Source organism: Ipomoea nil, unplaced genomic scaffold, assembly GCF_001879475.1.
Source record: "Ipomoea nil cultivar Tokyo-kokei standard unplaced genomic scaffold, Asagao_1.1 scaffold0688, whole genome shotgun sequence".
Taxonomy (NCBI): Eukaryota; Viridiplantae; Streptophyta; class Magnoliopsida; order Solanales; family Convolvulaceae; genus Ipomoea; species Ipomoea nil.
The window spans coordinates 501446-521073 of NW_017617116.1; the positions used below are offsets into that span (position 1 = coordinate 501446).

Here is a 19628-nt window from a genome sequence, read left to right on the forward strand (position 1 = left end):
TTTTACACCTCACTATAGAATAATAATGTTCACAAATTTAATTTAAATGATAGACTAATAAAAAAGATGGAGAGAATGAGGGTTAGGTAGTCATGACGTACTCTTTGTTTAGATTTTGTATATTTTTTTTTTCAAAAGCTAATTTTCATGGCATATTTATTAGAATTAATTTCACTTTTGGTCCCACGACTTTTGATGTTCTATCACTTTTGGTGCACAACTTTAAAATTTTTTAATTTTGGTGCCTAACTTTGTTATTTTTATCAATTTTGGTCCTTTCGGCCAAATTGACTGTGAAATGTTGTTGGATTTTATATTGTTAGGGGTAAAATCTTCATCCCAAGGAAACATCTTCAATATCTAAACAAGATCACCGTAAAATCATATCTATAGGTGTTTGATGATGAGAATAATGGGGAAGATGGGCAGAAACCAGACAGATCTATGGGATTTATAGTTTCGACCATTGGCAAACTCTTCTTTTCCTCTTAATATGATTTTTCTTTTGTTTAAATATTGAAGATCTTTCCATGTGATGACGATTTTGCCCCTAAAATATAAAATCTGGAAATATTTTACCGTCAATTTGGCTAGAAGGACCTAAACTGATAAAAATAACAAAGTTAGGCACCAAAATTGAAAAAATTCAAAGTTGTGCACCAAAAGTGATAAGAACTCAAAAGTCGTGGGACCAAAAGTGAAATTAATTCTATTTATTAATATTTTTGTGTTTTGACAAGTGGTCATTAAGTAGACAATTTATTAAAAAAAATAATAAAAATTCAGTGGTTGAAATACTTTTTCGCTACCACTAAAATAACTATTGAGTTATTGATTATTATTATTTCTTGACGAGAAAAATTTACAATTACTATCTAATGGCGTACAATGGTTAGTGGATAAACTTCATTTATGTGTAATAGTAGTGTGCACATGAGACGTAAACCACACTAAGAACACTCCATGCGTCATGTTTGACCAAGAGGGTGTTAACAAGAATCGAACTCATAACTTTTATGTATGAGAATTATACTCCACTCACTTATTAGTCACTTTGAAAGGTGTGATTATTATCATTTTTCAAATTTTATTTTAGACAAAAAAAAAAAAGGTTTGAAATCTATATCTATCTACAAACCTAATAAGAGTCGATTAAGTTAGGCCCTTAACTGCACCTAAAAAAATGTTGGTGTAATTGTTTATTGAAACGTATGGTTCATATTATTTTGATTTTAGTATTTTTATTATTTTTCCTACTTTACCATCTATAATATCATTTACATTTCCTAAATACACATGCATTCTGTTAGTGTAAACTTTAGTAATGGAATATTCTGTTAACTTCTTAACTTACTCGTTGATTTTTAATAAGGAAGGTCTTAAGTCCGAACTTCATTATACATATATTATGAATATTTTAGAGAATAGTTAAAAAATACAATTTAAAATTTAACATGAATTTTGATCAATTAATTAGAATCACACATTGACATTGATGAAATGGTACACCTAATTTACAGTATATATTCAACACAGATGATGAACTATATGTCTATTATCATTGTCTTTTGGGGGAATGAGGATTTGGTTATGTTTTTTAAGGTACTTTGCGTTAAGGCACTAAAATTTCAGTAAAGCACACCAGGGGACTAGATCAAATAAAAAATTCATTACTGGCGGAAGTGGCAACAAGAGGAAACATAGATCATGCCAATTAATAGGGTTTTGTGTTGCAAAAACTATGTTTGGGTACTATCTGTGAGGGTGCTTCCTTCTAAAACTGATATTGCACCGGTTAATCCAAATTTTTTATCACAAGTAATAGTTATGCATTATTGAAATATTTACTTCTATGAAAATTTTGATAATCTTGCATTGATATACGATACTAAATCATACTTTGATAAATTCTGAAACACTAATTTAAAAATAGATACTCCGTATTAGACTTTGGGTTATTTGCACAATGTACGCGTGGTAACTAGTATATTAAATTAGTAAAAGAAAAAAGGCAAATTATATCATGGACCAGGGTCCATAGTGCACTGTGGACCCTGATCCAATACACAAAATTTGATTTCATAATGTACAGAATTTATGTTCATAATACATATACACATAAATACGATATAATGAACATAAATTCTGTGCATTATGAACATAAATTTTGTATATTATGTTAAGTGTTTATGTGTTCTCAACTATATAATGCACAGAATTCATGTTTATAATGCACAGAATAATGTTCATTATATCGTGTTTATGTATATGTGTATTATGAACACGAATTTTATATATTAAATCAGGATCTACCGTACACTGTGAATCCTGATCCACGATATAGCGATGGAAGAAAGAATCTATGGGCTAAAATGCTAAATAGTCGACAAATAATTCATTAAAGGACCCCACGAAAACGTGCAGTTCCAGGTATGAGATAATTGATTTTGCTTCTTTCCAGAACTTCAAAGTTCAAATATTGTCTCTTTTGCCCCCATTCTTCATGTCTGCAATTTCATGTGTCTTCGTGGGACTTCCTGCCGATGATTAATACAACTTCAATCTTCCACTATTACTATCCTTTCTGGACCAGTATTCTTCACTCTTGTCATATGGGTGTTGGGCTTTCCTCTTCTTTTATCAGGTATTTTTAGCTTATTTTACTATTTCTTGTCCTAATTTTTCATAAATTCCGGGGAAAAAAAACCCAATTTCTTGATACCCAAGCTTTAGTTTCTCCAAAATTATCCGATTCCGGAAGCATAGGTACTATGAATGTTTGATTTCTTTGGTTGGGTTTTAGAAAGTTGTGATTTTTGAAGTGTTTGAAGATGATAGCTTGGTAGGCACCGATGTCATTTGCGTGCTGCCTGCCAATTGTTGAATGTGTATACTGTTTAGCCTGTGCCCGTTGGGCGTGGAAGAAGTTTCTTTACACTGCTGGAAGGGAAAGTGAGAACTGGGGCCTTGCAACCGCTAGTGAATTTGAGCCTGTGCCTCGCCTTTGTCGCTATATTCTGTCTGTTTATGAGGATGATCTTAGAAACCCTCTCTGGGCTCCTCCTGGAGGGTATGGTGTTGATCTGGATTGGATAGTTCTCAGGAGAAGTTATGAGGATACTCAGGGAAAAGTGGCGCCTTATATGATATACCTCGATCATGGCAGTGAGGAAATAGTTGTGGCTATTAGGGGTCTTAACTTGGCTAAGGAGAGTGATTATCTTGTCCTGCTCGATGACAAGCTCGGGCAGGCTGAGTTTGATGGGGGGTTTGTTCATAATGGGCTCTTGAAGTCGGCTCAATGGGTTGAGGAAACGGATTCGAAGGTTTTGGGGGAGCTAATTGGGAGATATCCAAACTACACCTTGACGTTTGCTGGGCATTCTTTAGGGGCAGGCGTGGTGACGTTGTTGGCAATGTTGGCTGTGAAGAACCGGGCGCAATTTGGCAATGTCGAGAGAAGACGGATTAGATGCTTCGCGATTGCTCCTGCAAGGTGTGTATCGCTAAATTTGGCAGTCAGATATGCGGATATCATCAATTCTGTTGTCTTGCAGGTAACGTTGCTATTAGCTTTACTCTTGCTACGATGTTCAGCTCGGTTTGATTGATAAAATTGAATCATGTGCTCTGTCTCAACTAAAAGTCTAAGCTGATAGTTGGATTGCACATTAATGGTTATATGCTCAACAGATAAAACGGAACCTTCAGTTGAAAGGGGATCTAGTCATTTTCCTGGCCAGTATAATAACTTCTCCAAAAGAGGATTTTTTGGCCGAGGACCATATACAACTAGGATATCGATTGGATCTATACTTGTTATTCTCATCCTTAGGGCTATTTAGCTATGCAATATTTGAATCTATAATGACCTGTGGGGCAGTTTACTTGGTATCTGCCGTTTCACCTTAAAGTGAAAAGTTAACAATAACAGGCATTTGAGCATATTTATGCACTCTATACTTTGCAAGAAATAGCAGATGTTTTCCTTTCTATTTTGTTCCTTAAGTTACGTTTTCTGCTTATGTTTTTCCCACTTTAGCACGGACTAATAATTACTTTATGATAATTAATCAGGATGATTTCTTACCTCGGACTACTGTAGGACAGGAAAATGCCTTCAAGTCACTTTTCTGGTAAAACATTGCAGGTCTTGCCTCCTTTTAGTTGTAATTAGATAAACTCTCGTGTCAAATGAAGTTAGTGCTTTTGTTTCTTTGTTGTTGCACTTTAAAATAGAAATTTAAAGCCATTGAAGTTTCCTGTGAATATCCCGACTTTGTAGCTTTTGCCCTTGAGGCGCCCCCGGTTGGATTTTCTTCTCATATTTGATCATAGTAGGCACAAAAACTCCTGGAAACTTAATAAGAGAAATGGCTATATGAATGATAGGTCTCTTCATGAGCTTATTTTTCTTGTTTAGTATTATAACTGTTTTAAAGATGCTGACTAGTAGCCAAGACCTTGTGACCTTGTATGAACAGAGCGGTATTGACTTTTTGTGCTTCAGTAGGTTGAGGAAGTAGTTATGAACAGATACTACATTGTAATAGAGACCAGCAACATGCTTAAACGAGTTAATACCCAATTTAGTCCTCGACTTTAATGATTTTTCTTGATTTAGTCATAAACGTCTTTTTGTGCTTAATTGGGTCATTGACTTCGATGGTTTTACCTAATTGAGTCCTCTATTAGGATTGCTCGGTAATTTCCCCTCGATTAATATCCAGTTTAGTCTTTGTCTATAGTGATTTTACCTAATTTAGTCCTCGACTATAGTAGTTTTTCTCGATTTAGTCTTTGATTCTAACAGCCGAGGACTCAATTAGGTAAAACCATCGAAGTCCTGGCCTGAACCCAATTAAGCACAAAAAGACGTTTAGGACTAAATCAAGAAAACCCAGTATAGTCGATGACTAAACTAGGTATTAACTCTCCTTAAACTTTTAATAGCTGTATATCCAATTGTGTTAGGTTGTTTCCTCACTGAATGATTAATATCCATTAACTTCTGATAGTTTCCCATGTGTGCTCTGCATAATGTGCCTGAAAGACACATGCACTATGGAGGAGAAGAAGCTTAAAGATCCAAGGCGCCTCTATGCACCGGGTCGTCTTTATCACATCATTGCCAGGAAACCCTTCAGGTATGTAGATCCCTTTTATCCGAAAATATTGAAGGGTGTTTAGTAGATACAAGAAGAAACGCATCTCCTATCAAAACCGCATCTCAACTAGAAAAATGTGTAAAGCAATTCTTTCCTCCTTCCACTTGTTGCAGCTCGACAAAGATATCACCTGTTGTCAGGACGGCTATACCTGTTGATGGGCGGTTTGAACACATCGTTCTCTCTTGCAACATGACGTCTGATCATGCAATTATTTGCATATTGACCGAAGCTCAAAGGGCACTTGATGTGAGTCTACCCTTTTCTTTTTCTTTCAAAATCACGATACTTTATTGATGGTGTTGGGTGGAGGCCAGTAAAGGGCCAAGTCCAGCATTCTGCCTCCTCTCGAAAATGTGATGGCAGTCTATAAAGAAATAAAGTTTCGCCTTCGCTATCAGCTATAACTTCTGGCGTAGTGGTAAACGCTTGATCCTAATAGATGGAGGGTGGACCACCGGACACTGGTTCTCTTTTTTTTGGATCAGACCACGAGGTGTCCTGAGCAGACCCTAACTGTAGGAGGCACCTTTATGCCTGTACCTAACTGTAGGACACAGGTTCTCTTTGAGTTTCAATTTATGACTATCGTTTTTTTTTTCCTCGTACAGACAATGTTGGAGAGAGATCACGCTTTGGACATTCCCACGCAGCAGAGAATGGAGCGGGAGGCATCTCTTGCCAAAGAGCACAGGGAGGAACACAGGGCGGCATTGCAGCGGGCAGTAGCACTGGATGTTCCCCAAGCATACTCGCCTTCTTCTTATGGTACTTTTCATGAACTCGAGGAAGGAGAGGATTCTGGCAAATCTTGACAGAAAGCTGCTCTTTTTTCACAAAAATGAGCCTGGCAAAATGGAAACACGTAACGATAAACTGAACTAGGAGATGTATAGTGTTCATTCAATTATTTATTTTCTCATTTTTTGGGTTGCCAGATAGTAAAAAACTTTAGTGGGTAGTTAGCTAGATAGAGATGGTCAGTGAAATGGACATTAAGTTACCTTTATTACAACTGTGTCTCCATTCCCAGAGGATCTAGGTAGGTAGAAATGGGAAACAAGACAAGGAAAAAAAACAATTTAGAAACAAGTGTTTTTAGGAAATGAATTGTTAATTTTCACATTAAATTCCTTAAACATGTTTCAATTAAACCTTTGAGATGTATTTTCAATTAGAGTGACTACTCTCCTGTGAAGTTACATGATCTTTATATCATGAACCACTGTTCATTTTTAATATATTGAATGTTCATTTTTAGTATACTGAAAATTTATTTTTAAGTATACTACTTAAAAAGAATTTTTAAGCCATCAAATATGATGATTTACTGATTAGTATACTAAAATGAACATTTATCAATGATTCACATTGCCGAAATTATATTGGTTAGAGTAAAAGTTTGCACTATTCATGGTATAATAATACTTTTTTTAATTTTAAAAGTACGGATAATTGCACTTGTTTGTTTTTTAAAATTTGTTTATCATATTATAAATCTAGTCTTTCAAGTTGTAAATATAATTAATTTAGTCCTCAAATTGTTTATTTATATCATCTTCAATTTCAAAATTTTGAAAAATTAAATTTTTTGTATTTATAATTAGAGAGACTAAATTTATAATGTGATAAACAATTAAGGGATTACATTAAAAAATTTTGGAAATGAGGGATTAAATTAGAGTGAATACCCAAAATGGTCCCTCGACTATAGCTAAATTCACAAATTGGTCCTCAACTTTTAATTTTAACCAATTAAGTCCTTAACTTTGCAATTTTGACAAGATTTGGTCCTCCATCTATTTGACCATTTGTTGACCGTGATCGACGATCTCCAAAAGAACCTTCAGCTTCGTCAGAGCACGTGGAGGCCTCTAGAATGACGTTGCACCGGTTCGGAAACACGTCGTTTTCTTCGCTCTGGTACGAACTCAACTACATTGAATCCAAAGGGAGGATGAAGAAAGGCGACCGAATTTGGTAGATTGCTTTCGGCAATGGATTTGAATGTAACATTGCAGTCTGGAAATGCAACCGGAACCTTAAAAAATCGATGATGGACCATGAAATTACATATATATCCTCAAAAATCACAGTCAACAAACGGTCAAATAGACAGAGGACCAAATTGTGTTAAAATTACAAAGTTAAAGACTTAATTGGTTGAAATTGAAAGTTGAGGACCCATTTGTGAATTTAGCTATAGTCGAGGGACTATTTTGGGTATTTACTCACTAAATTATGTAATGATCAGCAATTAATAGACCAAAAGTATGATTCTTTAAAGAGTTAATACCCAAAATCGTCATCGACTATAGTGGTTTTTCTCAATTTCGTCCTAAACGACTTTGGTGACCTAATATCGTCCCAGACTTTTGTGTTTCGCTCAATTTAGTCCTCCATATGTTATTTCGTCAAATTGGTGTTAAATAAAGGGACAATTCAATAATGTCAATATTGATCTCTCTTTACTTTCGTCTTGTGAAGTGTGAAATTCATCTTTCTTGTACGAATTACACCCAGAATTACTCCTGGACCTGCAAATCAAATTTGATATTCGCAGTTTTAGGAGTAATTCGTAAAAAAAAAAAGATTTCGCAGTTCACATGTCTATGAGTAAAGAGATGTCAATATTAAAATTACTGAATTGTCTATTTATTTAACACCAAATGGACAAAATAACAAATGAAGGACTAAATTGAGCAAAAACACAAAAGTCTGGGACTAAATTGAGCGAAACACAAAAGTCTAGGACGATATTAGGTCACCAAAGTCGTTTAGGACGAAATTGAGAAAAACAACTATAGTCGAGGACGATTTTGGGTATTAACTCATTCTTTAAAATTAATGTGACTATTGTATGTTTACATATACACATTAATATTAATTATAAATAAAACTAAAATATAGAAAAGAAATTAGTGCATCATACTCCAATGCTTCTTATGAAAAGGAAAGAGTATGACTATTTGGTTGTATCAAATAGTTGAAAAATGAAAGGAAGGAATTCCTTCTAAAATTATCATCTCTATTCCTCAGTTTGGTAGGATGGTAATATGGTATCATGGTACCAAAGATTTTTCTTAAAAACATATAGATAAAGAGTAGGTTGTGTGGAGGCAATTTAAAATGGACAATGCTTTATATAGCATTATGGATCCTGGATCAAGACGATAATGTATAGAATTTATACTTGTAAGGTACATAATATTATAACACAAGACACAAAAAATTATAACACAAGACACATACGCGTGTTATATATTTATTTATTTTTCAAATATGATTTAGGTACATAATTTGTGTTCATAGGAACATAATTTCACAACATAAGACAAAAATTTATAACATAAGACACAATTACTAATTTGTTCCATGTACAGAATTCATACTCTTAAGGCATGAAATTTCACACAAAAAATCACAACATAAAACACATACACATAACAGATGAACCATGGTCCGCAATGCAGTGTGAATCATAGTTCATGGTACAAGGATTGTGTGTGGAGTGGCAAGTAAAATTTAGAGTTAATTCCAGCAATGGTTCTCTGACTATACTGACTTTCCAAAATTAGTCCTCGACTTTTAATTTGGACACTTTAGGTCCCTTGACTTTCAATTTCTTTCCAATTGAGATCCTTTCGTCAGAATACGATTAATTAGACTTTAAATGAAGGGGTAAAACCGTCTTTTCACCTGCCTATGTATTATTCTTCGTATTTTTCCCTTCGTATTTCGCTGTTATACCTTGTAAACATCTCAATAATGGAGAAACGCACACATGAGCAGTCAATAAATGGGGAACGACGAGGAACATTCTAGGACTTCGACTGAAATTATCTTCATATATATCGCTTATACAAGGGAGAAATATGAAGAATAATACATAGGCAGGTGAAAGGACGAGTTTACCCCTTCATTTAAAGTTCAATTAATTGTATTCTGACGAAAGGACCTCAATTGGAAAGAAATTGAAAGTCAAGGGACCTAAAGTGTCCAAATTAAAAGTCGGGGTCTAATTTTGGAAAATCAATATAGTCGGAGTACCATTGCTAGAATTAACTCTAAAATTTAAAGAAAAAAAGGATCAAATTGGCTCTTTAAGTCAACTAAATAGTGTAATTGGATCCAGCAAGTAAAAAAGTTTCATTCAAACCCCTGGTAAAATTGTTCAATTGAGTCTTCAAATTAACATGTTTAATAGGTTAGCTATTTTGGTGCTGACATGTATCTTCTTTTTTTTTTTTTTTTAATTATTTTTAATTTTCATTTTTTTTAAAAAAATAAAAATTATTTGAATTTTAAAAAAATATAACCACCGGTGGCTGTCTCACATATAGTCGTGGCTGTTCGGCGAGAACAACTATAGTTGTCTAAGAGTGACGTCCATGATTGTCTCGCCAAACAGCCATGGCCGTTCCATATTTAGACCTCGAAGTCGAAGATGAGGTCTAGATCTAGACAATCTAGAACGATGGCGATGGTCATATAGAGATTGTACATGGCCGCTACCATTATTTCAGACCATCTCCAAAGAAGGCACCAAAATACCATTTGGTGCAACCTTCCTCCAAGGAAGATACCAAATTGTACACTAAAATGGTGTAAATAAGTAGTGTTACACAACTTACACCAAATATGGTGTAACATTACTCATTTACACCATTTTGGTATTTTCAAAATCTTTTTGTCAATTGTTTCATTTTAAAAATTTATATTATTAAAAATAAATTATAAAGATTTAAAGATCTCACTGAGACGTTTAAAACGAGATCAATATCTACTATAAAATAATTAAAAATTAAAATACATAAAAACATAAATTTCATTTTAAAATATTATTATTTATATCAAAATTATATTTTATATTAAAATATTTAAAATAAACAAAATTAAAGTTTTAAATTATAAGAATACAAATTATTTTAGTGTATGAATAAAGTTTGGTGTAAATGGATTTGAGATCAAATAAAATTTGATTCAAAATTTGGTGTAAATAAGTTAGAGATGAAAAAATTTAAAATAAAAATATGCTGAGAATATATTTTTAGTGTAAAATTTGATACAGAATTTAATGTTTTGAATTGTTGATAGCTTATATATGTTATAAGTTATAACTAAACATACACACTTTTTTCTTTTCCTAATCCTATTAAAACTAAACATACACACTTTTTTCTTTTCCTAATCCTAATAAAAACGTGCTTTCTGCATGTCTAAGAAAACATTATTGAACATTTGTGGCCCATTAAATAGGCCCAAAACCTTCTTTCTTCAGTCTTCCACTAGTCTCTTCCAGCAATCAGCAAAACCCTAGCCTCCGTTACTCTCCATCTCGGTCTGCCCTAAAGCTCTGTCCGAACAGCCGGCGGTCGAGAATGGCGTCCAGTGATCAAACGGTGCTCCAGATTTCGTCTTCTTCTTCAACAACCCTCTCCGCTAGGGTTCACCCGCTGGTGATTTTCAACATATGCGACTGCTTTGTCCGGCGACCCGACCAAGCCGAGCGTGTCATTGGAACACTTCTCGGATCTGTCTTACCGGATGGTACCGTCGATATTCGCAACTCCTATGCCGTTCCTCACAACGAGTCCCAAGACCAGGTTCGCATCTGTTTAAGTTTTCTCAAATTTTCTGATTTATTTCCAGTTTCTATCAAATAGCAGCTAAAAAGAGAGGAATTAGATCATACAAGTCTGATAATTGGTCACGTCTTCAAACCTTATGTATTCGGTTAGCTGAGTTATTTGTAATGCAAGCTGCTGAATTTGACAGAAAAGTAGTAGTAGGAAGTATTTGTTTATTAGTAATTCATATACTCCGTAGCATTTATTTATTTTGTAGCAAGTAATCATCAATCCAATAATATCTAATACTATAGAATGCCCACTTTCCCTGAACTTGTTGCTACGGATTTCTACCGAGATTAGATAGATATCCCTTTCCATGTAGTTCATAGGTCATCAGAGGATCTCGTAGACCAACCTTAGTAAGAAAGCTAGAATCTTGCAGAAAACAGTTCCTATTCAAACTTCAAAGATTGATTATTGCTTCTATAAACATGCTTATCAATCCAACAATAATAATATAATATTAATCTGAATTGATTCATTTAGAAGTTTATCTGAATTTCAGGTTGCTTTGGATATTGATTATCATCATAACATGTTGGCATCCCATCAGAAAGTGAATCCAAAGGAAGTCATTGTTGGATGGTGATTCCCTATGTTCTCTTATTCCATGTGCTTGTTACTTTTCCTGTGTTATGACAGACTTTTGCCATCTTGTTCTTTTATCTGATTTTTGTGCCTTGAAATTTTTTTTCAAGGCTTTAGCCTTTTGTTCAATTTTTGTATTTTCTGCTCCAAAGCACTATTTTTTATTTTTTAATTTTCTGTTCCCAGTGTTTATTAGTACAAAAATCTAGTATAGCAATGGGCATTTAGTGAATGAAATGGTATGCCAATGTATCATGCCGGCTCATGAGTATTATGGATTGAAGACGGAAGGATCTTTAAGTAGATGTGTGGATACACATCTACTGTATTATTTTTATAGGGCTATTAAAACTTAATACAACTCATTTGCTGCTTTCTCCCTAGTCATATGGTTAATTTTTTATGATCCTGGCAAAGCATGAGATGAACTGATGAAGTGTTAAATGTTATGGAATTTCAATGTTTGAACTAGCTGCTGTATTGAATTTAGATGCTTTATTGTAATCTGCTCCTATCCAAGGCTGAGGGCCAGTGACCTAGGGTTCACACATGCTTTCATTCTCATATCTTGTGTTCTAAAAATAAATAGCTATGGACATTTCACATTCAGAGATTGACAGCAAGATTTGATTAAACATTGGTTAGAACCATTTTGCATGTGGAAATTATTTTCTTCGTTTTGTTGGCTAGTATTATACCATTCAGTGTTTCTTAAGCCTGGCAGAAGTTAAATTCTAGTACAGTATTCCCAACCTTTTATTGCTCACTTGATTTGTATTTTATTTTTTAATTTTGTTTAGTTCTTACTAAATGCTTGTAAATTCTCCAACATGCCAAGTTCCTGGTGATTTAAGAATTTAATAACTGACAAACATGATGTCTTTATTTTTGGATCGATAGGTTTTCTACTGGGTTTGGAGTTTCAGGCGGTAGCGCTCTAATCCATGAATTTTACTCTAGAGAAGTTACAAATCCTGTTCATTTGACTGTTGACACTGGATTCACAAATGGGGAGGCTACCATCAAAGCTTTCATTTCTGTGAATTTGTCACTTGGGGATCAACCTCTTGCTGCACAGTTCCAAGAAATTCCATTGGACTTGCGAATGATTGAAGCTGAGCGGGTTGGATGTATGTGTCTACCTGAAATCTTAAAACTTCTAAATACTTTTCCTGCTATATTATACCTGTCCATCCTTATGTATGTCTGTGCATGTAAGTTTGTCTATATGAGTGATAATATAGTGTATGGAACTTTTAAAGGTGTGAACGGTGATGATTTTGGGATTACTGGAAAGTAGTAGTAGCATTAGGAGTTCTTGCTTGCAAATTTTGTTATCATGCACTTGTAAAGCTTATTTGTTTTTAATTTTAATGCTGAAAATTCTACTGATATTTATTTCCATTATTAGTTGATATGCTGAAGACAACAGTGGTTGACAAACTTCCAAATGACCTAGAAGGAATGGAGGCATCAATGGAGAGATTACTTGCTCTGATCAATGATGTTCACAAATATGTTGATGATGTTGTGGTAAGAATACTAACTGTTCTCTTGGTTGTAACTTTCTGGCCCATTTGCTTAGCCTTAATCTATATTATTTTAATTTCCTCATTTTCAGGAAGGTCGCATTTCACCGGACAATAACCTTGGAAGACTTATATCTGAAACTGTAAACTCTATTCCAAAATTATCACCACAAGAATTCGATAAGCTTGTGAATGACAGTCTTCAGGTATTCAATCCCCAATTCCATTTATGTGATTTTGTACTCTGCTATATTGTATATTGAATTATGCATGTGAGCAGGGAATCATCCTGTGCTAAGCTTAGCATATTTGTAGGGTACCATGGTTAGTTGTGATATATCGACTTCACTAATGTGTGTAACTAACAATTGTATACCTTTTCAGGATCAATTGCTCCTACTATATTTGTCGAGCATCACAAGAACACAACTCAGCTTGGCTGAAAAGTTGAACACTGCTGCTCAGATCCTGTAACTCATCTTTCCTTCCTTTTGCAAGCCTTGCCAGTTGTAATGCAGTGCTTCTTCTCTTGTGCCCGATTGATCTATGGCCAGCCTATGGCTGTTAGTTTTGAGATTATATAATTTAATGTTATACTTCAATTTTTCGTGATGATATTTCCTGCCTGTTGTTGCTCGCTCTATCTTGTATTCTTCTTAAGCCTCCCCTCCCATGTGCATTCTTGAATTTTTGAAACAAGTTTAGGTGGTGTTGCGAATGAAAACTGAAAATATATTAGGATTGAACAGAATGCTCATCTGCTATATAATCAGCAATTGTCGTAGGTTCGGGTATGTTAATTGTTATAGTGATTGGTATCAATAAGTGATCAAGTTTTTCCGGTTATGATTGATGTTGTTTTCTTATACAAAGAATGTTGAGGGAATTCACGATGGTTTCTTCAACTAATTTGATCATCGAATTGTTTGAAATTGAAAATTAAAGATTACATTGACAGGAGGGACCAAAATGGTAATTTCTCCGAAAGTATATTTATAAAAAATATATAAGTCTATTTGTAAATATATACATAAATATTACTCCATAATTGTTACAAATTAAAGACGACATTTGTAAGTAACTAAATGTTACTACAATTTTGAAACAACATTTAATTTTAAAAGTTTATGTAACACAACTTAATACATAATGACAATTTAGAAATTAATGAGATGTTCTTTAAAAAGTGACATTACCCCAAGCTCGTAAATCACATCCTGCACAAAACTATAAACCCTAATCACATTGGACTTGCAATCCTTAAAGTGAAAAAGAGATTTTAACTGAGTTGGATGAGAGAATAAAAAGTGAAAATGAGATTTTCAATTATTTAGAGTTTTTTGTGTTTTAGTTTATTATTTGTATTTGTATTTTTTTTGAAGGGAATAGTAAGCAATTTTATTAAAATAAGTGTTGAATACAATGAGGAATCAAAGATAACCAGCAAAAAGGACCAGGTTGAGAACAAGTAGCTCTAGCTAGTGCATGAGCAAACTTGTTCACTCTTCTCTTTTTCACACAAAAAAAAAAAAAAAAAAAAAAAAAAAACCTAAAAATAATAAATACATTGTATTTCTACATTTAAGATTCAATTCTCCTTCGTCAAAAATAAATAAAGGAATAAGGGTCAAATAGGCCACCGAATTACACACCATAATACAATTAGGTCACTAAACTTAAAAAACATACAATTGAGTCTTTAAAGTAACCAATTTCATGTAATTAGTTCAATTTATCAGTTTTCTCAGTTTTTAACAGGTTACCAAATTGTAAAAAAAAAAAATTAAAAAGAAATTAAAAAAAAAAAAAAAAAAAAAAACCTTCGTCTCAAGCATTAGAGGCGAAGGGACCTTCGTCTCCGACTAGGAGACGAAGAAGGTATCTTCATCTCCATGACGTATGAAGAAGCAATCTCTTCGTCTCCGACAATGGAGACGAAGTTTTGTTTTTTTAAAACAAGTTTTAGATAATTGTTTTATTTAATATTTTTAAAATTAAATTTGGTACCTGTAAAAATTGGTAAATTGAACTAATTATATGAAATGGGTTAATTTAGGGACTCAATCATAATTTTTTTTTTTAGGTTCTGACGTTCGGTGGTCTAATTGTATTATCGTGTACAATTCAATAGCCTATTTGACCATTATTTCATAAATAAATAAATAAATTCTTCTTATTTTTGTCAATTTCTGTGAAATTTCTACTTGGGCCTGCAAGGCTTAGATCAATGGTTTAAGGGTCACTCTAGAAATCTTGCTTTAACGGCAAGTGATAATTGAGAATTGATTGAGAGGATCACCTCTTCCAACGTCCTTGGATAGGGGTTCTAGCAGTCGTTATATCGTAGACCGCGGTGCACATGCACCGCGGTAAAAAACGGCGCCGTTTCTTTAAGTAAAGAAACGGCCCGCGGTTATAGTTAACGGAGTCCGCTTGTTTGGTGTATTAAACATCAACTGACACTACTGTATATCTAAACCGACACTGCAGTTATATCAAAATGATACTGTAGTTATAGTGAAATGAAACTGCAGTGTATATAAAATGAAACTGAATAACTTTTCACATATTTGAGTGTATATTGTACAATGAAGCTGTAATTATATCAAAATGATTATGTAGTTGTGTTTTAATGAAACTATAGTGTATATAAAATAAAATTAAATAACATTTTCACATATTTGAATCTATAAATATCGAATGAAACTATAGTTATATCGAAATGAAACTGTAGTTTTGTTGAACTGACACTGCAGTGTATACAAAATGACACTGAAGAACAGGGTTACTTTTTGCAAAAGGGTACGAAACAGCGGAAAACAAACACAATTTATGTTCATTTAAAAAAAAAAAGACGCGCGGTGCATGATTGATCATGTATCGTGGTGCATGATATAATTTGCCGGGTTCTAGTCACTTAGGATTCAGACACCTTTCTTCTTGTTCATGGTGACAAGTTTCTTTCCTTCTTGTTCATGGTGACAAGCTTTATGTTTTTTTTTCTCCTTAGCTTCTTACTCAGCAGCGAATCATTATTACCCCCTTTTCAGCTTTTACACAGTTTTTTCATGCAAACCCTCCAACAAAATATATTACTGTTTCATTAACTTCTTCTACCTACCCTTCCCCTTTTGCATTAACTCCTCAGAGTTAAGTGTAAGCCTCCTTTTTGTAGTGCAGTTCCTCACATTTGTCTCTTACTAGTATCCTTTGAGCCTCATTCTCTAGTTGTGCTTCCTGTTTCTCGAATCTGTTTTCACCTTGCGTCCCCCATGGCCTCAAGCAGTTATGATCCCTCTAACATTGATGAAGCTTACGCTTCTATGTCCATTCATGATGATGAAGATTTCTTGGTGAACTTGGAGGAAGATCCTCAAGCTGATACGAAAGTTGAGACTCCCTTTACTCTTGTGGGGAAACTTCTTACTGAGCGGCCTGTGAAATTCAACTTCCTCAAAGACACAATGGCCACTGTTTGGAGACCATGCAGAGGTATGATCGTTAAGGAGGTCACAACCAACTTGTTCCTATTCCATTTCTTCCACGAACTGGATATGGCTCACGTTATGGAAGGTGGCCCGTGGTCATTTGAGCAGTGTCTCCTAGTCCTTGAACAACTGTCAGATTATGAATCTCCCTTTGATGCTAAGCTGAATCGAGCAGATTTTTGGGTCCAGGCGTTCAATATACCATTGAGTCTGCAGAGTGAGCGCACAGCCCAAACCATCGGAGCATTCCTGGGCAACTTCAAGAAGGCTGATGCTGTTCAGTTTGATGGAACTTGGAAGGCGTTTATCCGCATAAGAGTGAGCCTGGATATCACCCGTCCTCTGAAGAGGAAGATGAAGGTCAAACCTCCCAGAGGAGAGGCCAGATGGGTCGAGTTCAAATATGAGAGGCTCCCAACCTTCTGCTTCCTATGCGGAATGATCGGGCATGGAGATCGTCAATGCCAGAAACTCTTTGAGTCGCACCCAGCCCCATCGGAACGTCCCTATGGGCCGGAGTTACGTGCTGCTGGCCGGAGATCTCGACCGTTAACGGGGGAGCGTTGGCTTCTGTCCACCCCACCAAGGAGAATGCCGAATACGGAATGCAATCAGAACACCTTTAACGGTTCAGAAGCGGTAGGACAAATGGATGTTCAGGTTAAGGAAACATCTCTCAACACGCTGATTAATGCTACTGATGGCATTAATGGTAGCAACTCTGATCGAGAGACAGCTGGAAAAGCCATTCTGAATGCTGAGGGGGTCCAGACTCATTTAATGGTAAATGACTCTTTGCATCCTAGCAGTCAATTCTCTTTTCTTCAATATCCACGCCAAACGGTCCAAGAGTTGGACTGGGTTATTCCTAACCCGAACGTTATTGGGCTGGGCTTACCTTTAAATGAAGTGTTGGTCCGTGATCCAAAAAGAAAAAAAAGAGACAGTGCTGAACAAGATGGAACCCAAATCATGGAGATGGAGCATGAAGATGAGTCGTTTAGTGGGCCAAAAAACTTGCTGGAGGCGGGACCTGGTTCTCAGGCCCGCCTATCTCAATGAGTCTTATTGCTTGGAACTGTCGGGGGCTTGGCAACCCAGCGACGGTTCAAGTTCTTGTGGACATTGTCCACTCCAAGAGGCCAGTTATTTTATTTTTAATGGAAACAAAACTTGTTACGCATAGAATGGAGAGTATCAGAATTAAGTTGGGCTTTGATGGGCTGTTATCAGTGGATGCTGTGGGTCAAAGTGGGGGTCTGGCCCTGTTATGGAAAAGAGATATTGAACTAAATATATCTACCTTCTCTTCGAATCATATAGACTCTCTTGTCCGTATGGACAACTCCCAGCAAGTTTGGCGTTTTACAGGGTTCTACGGACATTCGGAAAGGCAAAATCACCACCTATCTTGGAATCTTCTTCGAAGATTGGCTACCCAAGGAAATAAACCATGGATAGTCATGGGGGACTTCAATGACATCCTCAAGCCAAGTGAGAAATTAGGCGGAAGACCCCAACCTCAATGGTTGCTTAAGGGATTCAAAGAAGCAGTGGAACAAAGTGGATTGAGTAACTTTGAATTTAGTGGGTATCAGTTCACCTGGGAGAAAGGAAGAGGGACTAGAGATTGGATCCGCGAGAAACTAGACCGAATCCTTGTAAGTGACTCGTGGGCCGAGCAGTTTGAGGAAGCGAAGGCAACCTCTTTTGAAGCTTTACAGAGCGATCACTTACCTATTGCTATATGGCCTATCCCCTCGGTCCGACAGCGTAGGAGAAGACGGTTTAGATTCGAAAATTGCTGGGTTAAAGAGGCTAGATGCAGGGAAATTATCAACTATAGCTGGGACTCTTCTGTGGGTCTTGAACTGTGTACTAGATTTGATATGTGCGGTGAAGCCATTTGGAACTGGGGGAAGAATTATCACAAAAACTTCCAACCTCGAATTGATGCATGCAAGTCCAGACTTCAGTTTCTCCGCGATAGAGAGGATGTTCGTGGTATTGAGGAATTCGCTGCTATTCAGAAATCTTTGCTCCATCTTCTTAATCAACAAAATATGTACTGGAAACAACGAGCTAAAGTATTTTGGCTCAAGGATGGTGACTGTAATTCAAAGTTCTTCCACAACTCTGTTAGTAAGCGCAAGAGGAACAATTCTATAAAGAGGCTCCGGGACGAAGCTGGGAACTGGACTCAGGAAGAGAAGGAAATTCAGAATCTGATCAAGGATTATTTTCTAAAAATCTTCACTGCCTCAAGCGGTGATCAAATTCCTGTTCTCCAAGAGATTCGCAAGGGGGTATCAGCTTCGCAGAATGAGGCCCTTATGAGAGCCTTCACCAGAGAGGAGGTCAGAACTGCGGCCTTCGGGATGCATCCGGACAAGAGCCCAGGTATTGATGGCTTAAACCCCGGCTTTTTTCAAAGTTACTGGGATATTGTTGGGGATAGCTTGACCTCTCTTTGTAATGAGTTCCTTAGGACAGGCAAGTTCCAAAAGGGACTAAATCAAACCCATATTGTTCTTATCCCCAAAAAGGCTACTCCTGAAAAAATGGCAGACCTCAGACCGATTGCTCTCTGCACGGTCGCATACAAAATTGTCACAAAGACGATGGCTAATAGGCTAAAACCTATTCTGGGGGGTTTGATTTCTGATAATCAAAGTGCGTTTGTCCCCGGGAGATTGATTACGGATAACATAATGGTGGCCTATGAGATGCAGCATTATCTGAAAAGGAAAACCCAAGGTCGGGAGGGGTACGGTGCACTCAAACTCGACATGAGCAAGGCTTATGATAGAGTTGAATGGCCTTTGCTTAAATCTATCATGTTGAAAATGGGTTTCAATAACCGTTGGGTGGACATGATTATGTATTGTGTATCTACTGTTGTGTATTATGTTCTGAAGGACAATAATGAGATTGGTCCTATCATTCCCAGTAGAGGTCTCAGACAAGGTGACCCTTTGTCACCTTACTTATTTCTCATTGTTGCGGAGGGCTTTAGTGCTTTGATTAAAAGTTATGAGAATGCTGGTAAACTTCATGGTATATCAGTAGCCAGATCAGCCCCTGCAGTGTCTCATTTGCTTTTCGCCGATGACAGCTACATTTTCTTCAAGGCTAATCTTACAGAATCCTCTAATTTGAAGCAGTTGCTGGCCAGCTACTCCTCAACTTCTGGACAATCAATCAATTTCGATAAATCTTCAC

The 19628-nt window shown here is 35.8% G+C and overlaps 2 protein-coding genes across 3 annotated transcripts; both read left to right on the forward strand.

Moving 5' to 3' along the window:
* Nucleotides 1–2436: 2436 nt before the first annotated feature.
* On the forward strand, nucleotides 2437–6342 carry LOC109175849. 2 transcript variants are annotated; one of them, XM_019325212.1, is made up of 7 exons: nucleotides 2437–2644; nucleotides 2804–3557; nucleotides 4078–4136; nucleotides 5019–5147; nucleotides 5282–5417; nucleotides 5780–6004; nucleotides 6035–6342. In XM_019325212.1, exons 2-6 carry the CDS (start codon nucleotides 2853–2855, stop codon nucleotides 5981–5983), a joined length of 1233 nt encoding a protein of 410 aa, XP_019180757.1. In that variant the 5' UTR covers nucleotides 2437–2644; nucleotides 2804–2852; the 3' UTR covers nucleotides 5984–6004; nucleotides 6035–6342. The 2 variants fall into 2 exon arrangements, with proteins under 2 accessions (XP_019180757.1, XP_019180758.1); XM_019325213.1 differs by having other exon boundaries at nucleotides 2847–3557.
* A 4097-nt stretch (nucleotides 6343–10439) lies between these two features.
* On the forward strand, nucleotides 10440–13718 carry LOC109175851 (eukaryotic translation initiation factor 3 subunit F). Its single transcript, XM_019325215.1, has 6 exons — nucleotides 10440–10774; nucleotides 11307–11386; nucleotides 12290–12519; nucleotides 12801–12922; nucleotides 13011–13124; nucleotides 13303–13718. The coding sequence occupies exons 1-6, from the start codon at nucleotides 10550–10552 to the stop codon at nucleotides 13390–13392; spliced, it is 861 nt and encodes a 286-aa protein (XP_019180760.1). The 5' UTR covers nucleotides 10440–10549; the 3' UTR covers nucleotides 13393–13718.
* Nucleotides 13719–19628: the final 5910 nt, after the last annotated feature.

Excerpts from the sequence above, each read along its gene's own strand:
- LOC109175849 (XM_019325212.1), top strand. The coding sequence starts at position 2,853 with ATGTCATTTGCGTGCTGCCTGCCAATTGTTGAATGTGTATACTGTTTA. Across the intron at positions 3,558-4,077 it reads TCAATTCTGTTGTCTTGCAG|GATGATTTCTTACCTCGGAC; the intron begins GTAACGTTGCTA and ends ATAATTAATCAG. Across the intron at positions 5,148-5,281 it reads ATTGCCAGGAAACCCTTCAG|CTCGACAAAGATATCACCTG; the intron begins GTATGTAGATCC and ends CACTTGTTGCAG.
- LOC109175851 (XM_019325215.1), top strand. The coding sequence starts at position 10,550 with ATGGCGTCCAGTGATCAAACGGTGCTCCAGATTTCGTCTTCTTCTTCA. Across the intron at positions 12,520-12,800 it reads TGAAGCTGAGCGGGTTGGAT|TTGATATGCTGAAGACAACA; the intron begins GTATGTGTCTAC and ends TTCCATTATTAG. Across the intron at positions 12,923-13,010 it reads AATATGTTGATGATGTTGTG|GAAGGTCGCATTTCACCGGA; the intron begins GTAAGAATACTA and ends CCTCATTTTCAG.